The sequence below is a fragment of the Arachis duranensis genome, chromosome 3 (genome assembly GCF_000817695.3).
Source record: "Arachis duranensis cultivar V14167 chromosome 3, aradu.V14167.gnm2.J7QH, whole genome shotgun sequence".
Lineage (NCBI taxonomy): Eukaryota > Viridiplantae > Streptophyta > Magnoliopsida > Fabales > Fabaceae > Arachis > Arachis duranensis.
In genome coordinates this window covers 129,665,458-129,674,102 of record NC_029774.3, presented here as the reverse complement: position 1 = coordinate 129,674,102, position 8,645 = coordinate 129,665,458, and the positions used below count along the sequence as shown (strand labels likewise).

The window sequence follows — 8,645 nt, the reverse complement described above, 5'->3', positions numbered from 1 at the left end:
CGAGCCTCAACCAAGAGTACAACATTGAATTAAAATATTTCATTGTTTATTGGGTTAAAATGTTACTTTTTGGTCATGGACTCATGGGTCGCGTTAAAGTTTGGGCTAATCCTACCATGCTAAAGGCTTTTTTCTTAGGCATGTGATGAAAAGACGTGAAATTCGGGTGGGTCGGGGTTTGGGTAGGGTTTTTGGGCTTAGCCCAAGACCAAAAATATGACGTGAAATAATTTTTTTTTACAACGCGTTTTATTTTGTCTACACAGGCATTGTTGCAGGTTTAAAACTGGGAGCGCAAAAAATACAAGTTGTGCTGACACAAATTTAAATTAAATATATTAAATTAACGTATGATTAATGATGTTGATTAAATTGTCGGACTTTTGGGGATATATGTAAATTATCCTTCTTTTAGCATGAAAAATTTATATTCTATGTTGTCCGAGTAATTAAGATGATGGCATCCTTATTTTTGAGATCTAGTGTTTCTTTTTTTTGGTATAAGCAATATAATTGTTTATTTTTGAAAAAGTGTGATCATTGGATTTTTTTGGTTTTATGCAAATAAGTTTATTTTTATGATGTATTAGTGTGTTTTTTTGTGCAGCATACATAAAAATATATAAATTTTTTATTAAAAAATTAAACAAAAATATATATAATAAGTCTTAATTAATTTAAATTAGTTGAGTTTGTTCATTTAAGTGAATATTAGAAATTTGAATCTCGTGTTGTGTATGTAGTATCTGATTGACTAATGACATACTCTTAATGAATGGAGCTTTAATTAATGGTGAATTAATATCAACTTACCGAGATAGAAAATACTATGAAAAAAATAATATTTATCTTTAAAGTAGAATAATTTCTCATTGATAGCAATAATTATAAAGATTTGACTTTGTTAAAATTTATTTATGACAATTTTATTTATTAGTATCATATTCATTTTTAAAGTTAATACAATATAGTCAATTTATTACCTATTAAAATTTTATATTTTATGACACCATTTTTAAGTTTTTTAAATTTATAGTCTTATGCTATTAAAATAATAGAAAAGAAGTTTTTATGGATGTTTAGGGTTTTAAAATCAATTAATTAAGATCTTAAGAAGAAGTTGGATGTTGAAGAGAAAAAAATAATAAAAAAGAAGAAATTGTGAAGAGTAAATTGTATAGTTGTTCGTTATTGAAATAATAAATCCAGTTAAATGATTAAAATATTGGTGTAATATTTTTTTCTATTATAAAATCGTTATTACTAAACCAATTTATCACAGTGAACCACAAAAATTTCTGACAGCAAGATAGTCTTCCATGCTTTCTTTTAGAAAATTACTAAAAATTTAATTCAACACATTTAGGTACCAAAATTTGAAGTTAAATATAGTTTTAATCGAATGAGGGGCACATGATAAATGATATTTTAGTCCTCGTTTTGACCAAAAATTCTTATTTACATGAATTTTGGTATAAGATACAACTTTTAGAGAGAGATGAGTGTATTTTGAGACTTATAACATCTTATTTTGGTCAGGAACTGACCTCTTACGTAAATTTTGGGATTAAATATAGTTTCAATCGAATAAAAGCGCATTCAATAAATAATAACTTAGCCCTCGTTTTTTACTAAAAATCTTTAGGGGAAAAGACAGATAGGTCCTTGACTTTTCAAACTTTTGACAAATACATCCCTGACAAAATTTAAATACAAAAAAGTCCCTGACTTTAACAAACAGAGGACAATTTAGTTCTTCCGTCTATTTGACTCTCATACACCTAACGGAACTGGCTGACGTGGCTGAAACGATGTACAGGTGTTCGTTACGGTGCTACGTTGGAAGGGAAAAAAGTTCGAAGGACAAATAAGTCCTTGACGTCATTTTACAAATAAAGTTCGAAGGACAAATAGGTCATTGAGAATTTTTTTTTCATTATACTTCTATTATGCTTCTATTATGATAATTTAGTTTATAAAATTAGGCTAATTTTTTTTTGTATGGAAAAAATATTGGTGTTTTTGTTGAAAATGGGAGAATGTGGTGTAATTATAGATGGGTGAATTTTTTTGTGGGAAGTCAACACGTGGGGGCGTGGTGCAACACATGGCGTCATTCTGGCCAACACGTGGGGGGCGTGTCGAACACGTGGCAGCATCTTAGCCAACACGTGGGGGCGTGTTGAATAATTTCCACAATACTGTAATACACTTCAAATGTCAATATTCAACCAAAACACCAATTTTCTTTCCATATTAAAAATAATTTCTGATAAAATTATGCTTGTATTTTGAAATTTAGTTAACTTGTTTTATTCTACAATTTAAATTATTTGTATTAAAATTGTAGAAATTGGGCTTGTTATGTTTCTACTCTTTTCCTTAAATTGCATTAGTTTAGTTTTAGTGCATTTGTGTATTATATTAGAATTTGTTAAATTGCATTAGTTCAGTTTTCATCATACCAGTGGCATTAGTTAGCATCAGTTCATTTATGCATCAAGTTAGCATTAGTTCATTTATGCATCAAGTTAGCATTTTTATGCATAATAACATTACGAGAATCTTTTTTTTAAATTATAGTTCACTTTGTTCTAACAGTATAAATTATGCATGACACAAAAGATTTATAAAATCAAACTACTTTTACAAAAAAGTCGTAAGTTGACAAAAGTTTCTGACTAAGAAGACTAAGATATCTGCAGATAAAAAATTAAATAATAAGATTTTTAATTATTATTTTTATATGAAAAAGTCTAATTTTTTATTAGTAATTAATTTTAACATTCGTTATCTAAAATTTAAAATAATTTAATGTGTATAATTTTACATTTAAAATATTTTGATTTGTCAAATTACTAATATAAAATATAATTATATATAGAGTAAAAATAGTAGAGAGAAATATAAAAATGGAGAGAGATAGATGAGAGAATTTAGGAAATGAGTTTATTAATTTTGAAAAAAAATTCTCAAGGACCTATTTGTCCTTCGAACTTTATTTGTAAAATGACGTCAATGACTTATTTGTCCTTCGAACTTTTTTCCCCTTCCAACGTGGCACCGTAACGGACACCTGGACACCATTTCAGCCACGTCAGCCAATTCCGTTAGGTGTATGAGAAGCAAATAGACGGAAGGACTAAATTGTCCTCCGTTTATTAAAGTCAGGGACTTTTTTGTATTTAAATTTTGTCAAGGATGTATTTATCAAAAGTTTGAAAAGTCAGGGACCTATTTGTCTTTTTCCCAAATCTTTATTTACATAAGTTTTGGCATAAATCTTATATCCTAAATTATAAATTCTAAAATTTAAAATCTATATTCTAAATCCTAACATATTAATTTTTTTCTTTGCTACAAAAAACAACTCATTTATTCAATTAAAGGCTTTTAAATTATTACATTTTTATTCTTGCATTTTAATAAATCTAAAATATTCACAAATTTAACTCTTATATTTATATTTATTATAATATTTTTAAATTTTAAAAACTATTTTACTAAACGTAATTGTTATTACTTGTACTTATTGAAACCTATTTTTAATATGAGTTATCAAATATAGATATTATTATTTTTAAAAAATAAAAAGTTTACTAAACTATGTCTAAATCAACCTAAACTTTTATTATAGGTTAAATTATTAATATTATTATATTTATCATGAACTGCATTTATTGTTATTATTTAAACATAACATGATTATAGGACTATTAGATTTTTTAAACATCTTCATTCTTCAGAAATCAAATTTAAAATTAAAACATCTTTCATAAATTAAGCATTGCTATGTCAAAATTCTACAAAATAATAAAAAGTATTTTTCTTTTTGGTAATAAAGAACATGAGTTTTTTTTTGTTATTTTGGCAAAACAAAAAATTTGAATTATATCCACAACTAGCATCCACAAAAATAATGGTCCAAGTAAAAAATGTGTATGTCAAAGGAGCAAACTGTGCATGAACAAAAAAGGCCAACACCATAATTATCATCATTAACAAAACATTAATCCTAACCAACTTGGGTGGTCAGCTCACTCGTCCGCACCGTAATTATCCTTTATATTTTCGACTTACAAAATCGTACTAACCCTATATTCCGTATTTATATTTAAAATTTTTTGTTCTATAAATTATTATTTTAATTTTGATAATGTTGTTAAGAATAAGTACAGAAAATTAATTTTTAGTTAATTAATTTTAGTCAAATTTTTTATTATAGAATTGCTTTTTTAAACTCTAATTTTTATTATGATATATATATAAAATCAAATCCATAACATTTTCTGTAGTCAAAGGTTGGTTTACCCTCATTAGTGCTGCTTGTCCTTGATGATATAAGATAAAAGATTCCGAGGATTAAAAAGATCAATATTAAAGTTAAATAATGATATATATGTGCTTTGATTGTTCCGTAGCACTAAGAGGTTTTCATAGGATATAGCAAGTTTGGAGAAGAAGCCAAATGAGCAGAGCATTGTGTGCGTATGATAAATAGCGTAGAATAATGAAAGAGCATATTATAAGTGAGCATGACCTTCCCTGACTATTATGAGCCTAGTTCTATTGCTGTTGAATCTAATAATAATACCATTGAGGAGGAGGGTATATTTTTGACATGGAAGGATTTGCATGTGAGTGTTCCAAGTGGAAAGAAATATGCATATGGTCGGAAACCAATATTGAAGGGCCTAACTGGCTATGCCAAGCCAGCCCAACTCTTGGCTATTATGGGTCCTTCTGGCTGCGGCAAGTCCACCCTTCTTGATGCCTTAGCTGGTAATTCCTTTTCTTAGGGCTCCACCTAATTACCTAAATAACTTTTTTATTCTATATATTCAAATTATATAACCAATATTAGTATTTAAATTTATGTTTGGAAGTAAGGCTGAGACTGAAAGACTGAAATACTAGGAGATGAAAATTTAGAGATAGAGACTAAATTTATTCTCTGTATTATTTGATATAAAATATATTGAATTTAGTTATGTCTTAGTATTATGTTTTTTTAAGATAAATATAGAGATTGAAGAATAAATTTAAAATTTAAAAAGTTAAATAAAAATGTTTTTTTAAAAAAAATATTATTAATGTTTGAGCTCTATTTCTAAAAACTTCAGTTTCCTGAGTCTTTACTTTGTTCAGTAGTAACTCATGTTAATTTCTGAATTGATTTCTATAAATAGCTTGTTGATTCTGTATGTTAATTTGTTAAGATTTAAATTTTTTGTCTAGATTTCATATGACTAAGACCTACTAAATCTCTTATAAGTTTGATTGACTTTCTAACATCCTCACAAAGCCGACAAGTTCAATTTAAAAATTGTAACTCTAAGAGCAACAATCAAATTTTTGTAGTTATACTAAATCAGTACATTGTTAATGGAGATTAACTCAAAAATTAATATGAATTACAATTATAAAATTTGAGGTCTAATTTAACTAAATCAGTACACCAATTGCATTCTCAACATTTTTTACACCATAGGAAGATTGGGTTCAAACACAAAGCAAACAGGGAAGATTCTGATTAATGGTCGGAAAGAAGCACTCGCTTATGGAACATCGGTGAGTAAAACACACCAACAACGTTCAATATTATAGCCCAAGTTAGTTGGGTTTTATTTTATTCACTAGAATGCGGTCCAATTTGGTTCAATCTAGTTTAATCTCTTTAATTTCAATTCTATTAATTACTTAATTAACTAATTGTTTATATTTTGAAATGAGGCATACGTAACACATGATGATGCCGTATTAGCAACACTGACAGTTGGAGAAGCAGTGAACTACTCAGCACAGCTTCAATTTCCAAACTCAATGTCGAAGAGAGAGAAGGAAGAGAGAGCAATCTCTACAATCACCCAAATGGGTCTGCAAGATGCCACCAACACAATGATTGGAGGGTGTTTGTCGAAAGGCCTCAGTGAAGGACAAAAGAGGAGACTCAGCATTTGCATTCAGATTCTCACCAGCCCAAGTCTTCTCCTTCTTGATGAACCAACTAGTGGACTTGATAGTGCTGCTTCCTACTATGTCATGACTAGAATTGCAAGTCTAAAGGCAAGAGATGGCATCAAAAGAACCATTGTTGCATCCATTCATCAACCTAGTAGTCAGCTTTTTCAACTCTTTCAAGACCTTTGCCTTCTCTCTTGCGGTGAGACTGTATATTTTGGCCCAACTTCTGCAGCTACAAAGGTTCGTTGTTTAGTTCTCAAAAATGTATAGCAGCACAATGCTCTCCACATTTATAACTTACAGTGTAAATTATTGTAACTTTCCAAGAGTTATATTGCAAAATGTAAATAACTAAATCGTTGTAACTTCATAAGTAGAGACAAGGCATTTTGGTGAATAATGTTGTAAAGGACAATCAGGAAAATCTTGTTTTTTTTTTTTTTAGTCTTTGTTAATGTAAAGAAATTCCCTATTTTGGTTGAATATAGTTTTTTGCTTCACGTGGCTTTCCTTGTCCACCTCTCCACAACCCTGCTGACCATTTCTTGAGGATCATAAACAAGGATTTCAAAATGGTGAGAAAGTAATTAAAGATTTCAATGCTTAACTAGAGCGCATTATTTGTGGCAACTGCAAATTTATATATCTTACTCTTTCTAGGTCGAAGAAGACTGTTTCCACATAGGAATGAAGAATGAAGATACCGTTAAGATCCTTGTGAAGTTTTATTCATCATGTAAAATTAATAAGCAAGTTCGGAAGGAAGTAGCAACAATATGTGAAAAAGTATGCAGTTAACACATTCTTTGATCAAAGAGCAGCGATGTACATGAAGGACTAACTTTTTGATGAATTCAGGAATATGGTTTTGTGGAGAGGAAAAGAAGACAAGCTTCGTTTATAACTCAGTGCAACATTCTTTTGAGAAGATCTTCGCTACACTTATTTCGTGATGTAAGCAATTACTGGTTACGCATAGCAATCTTTACCATAGCAGCTGTAAGTCTGGGCACTATCTTCTTAGATGTCACTTCAAGTGATGCATCAATTCAGGTAACGAACACGGAGACAAACCAAAAACAAAGCAATCATGGCATTTGAAGCATCACAGCATATATGAATAGTTATTTTTATTATGCATGTATATTGCAGGCTAGAGGATCTCTGGTCTCTTTTGTTGCATCAGTCCTAACTTTCATAACCCTTCTTGGTGGATTCCCCCCATTTGTGGAGCAAATGAAGGTAAAGAATTGCTCTCAAACAATGTAGTTTAAAATTGATTTAATTCCTAGTTTAGGATGTATTGGTGGATGTTTTAGATAGAATATGTAAATTGAACCTGTTATACTAGAGAATTCAATTCAATCAATTAATGTAAGCATAACACAAACATCCTGTCAATAATGTAAACACTATATGTCTATATATATATAAATATATATATATATCGGCCAAACACTATCTCCTGTTCCATATAGCATTAATGTCACTGATTCCGGGAGTAATAGCCTACTACCTCTCTGGACTCCACAGAGGCCTTGAACGCTTCATGTATTTCTCTTTTGTGTTATTTGCATGTGTGATGTGGGTTGAAAGCCTCATGATGGTTGTTTCAAGTGTTTTCTCCAACCCCAACATGGGAATCACAATCTGTGGTGGAATTGTGGGAGTGATGATCCTAACTGCTGGGTTCTATAGGCTGCCAAATGATCTTCCAAAACCATTTTGGAAATATCCCATGTACTTTGTTTCTTTTCATAAGTATGCATTCCAAGGACTGTTCAAGAATGAGTTTCTTGGATTAACGTTGGCTAGAGATCAAGGTGGAGACAGAGGCACCTATCTTGGTGATAAAGAGATACTGAGAAATATATGGCAAGTGGAAATGGGACACAATAAGTGGGTTGATCTTGCTATCATGTTTGGGATAATTGTTTTCTATAGGGTCATGTTCTTGGCAATCACCAAGATTAAAGAGAAGATAAAGGCTTGAAAGCCCAAATGTTAATATGTGTTTAGGCTTGCATTGAGTTGGGATCATATATTTGGAATTGCATTGCATCAGTACCAGGCCACCAACACCAAACATCCAAACCCTTGCTAGTTTTGCAATGCAATGACATGGGCTTATTTAAAGCAAATGAAACTTGATGGACCAATAACACACATGATCATAATCATGTTCAGGCTTAGTGGATAGGAGGCCTGGTTTGATTGGCAAAGGAATTGCCTCCTAATTGCCCACACCTAGGTTTGAGGTTTATGATCCTCAATTCCTCCCCAATGAGAGTTAAAAAAATAATTTTATAATAATAAAAAAAATTAGCTAATATTGATTGATTAAAAATTAGTTTTTTATACTATTCATAATTTATTGGTAATTATGGTAAATAATTTGTAGTTCAACTTTAAAAAATTGAGAAATAAAATATGAGTATATACCTTTATTTCTCAGAAATAAAAAATAATACATAGCATATTTTTCTAATACTCACACGCCAATTCATATAAAAGAATACAAAAAAACGTCTAAATTAACATATGAAAATAAAAAGTATAAATTAGCATATTATTTCTATTTCATCTACACTCCCAACCTAAATTACAAGAAACAATTTTGATACCAATTACAGACAGTAAAAGTACAAAACTAAAAATAATATAATTTTGTTATATATGAT

The 8,645-nt window shown here is 29.8% G+C and overlaps 2 protein-coding genes across 2 annotated transcripts; both read left to right on the top strand.

The window, feature by feature from the left end:
* The first annotated feature begins 4,535 nt into the window (after positions 1–4,535).
* LOC107481533 (ABC transporter G family member 1-like) lies at positions 4,536–7,349 on the top strand. Its single transcript, XM_021139377.2, has 7 exons — positions 4,536–4,782; positions 5,492–5,571; positions 5,734–6,204; positions 6,453–6,539; positions 6,625–6,750; positions 6,823–7,017; positions 7,117–7,349. The coding sequence occupies exons 1-7, from the start codon at positions 4,536–4,538 to the stop codon at positions 7,231–7,233; spliced, it is 1,323 nt and encodes a 440-aa protein (XP_020995036.2). The 3' UTR covers positions 7,234–7,349.
* A 98-nt stretch (positions 7,350–7,447) lies between these two features.
* Positions 7,448–7,957, top strand: LOC127745606 (ABC transporter G family member 1-like). The gene has a single exon (XM_052258548.1). The coding sequence runs from the start codon at positions 7,448–7,450 to the stop codon at positions 7,955–7,957; it is 510 nt and encodes a 169-aa protein (XP_052114508.1).
* Positions 7,958–8,645: the final 688 nt, after the last annotated feature.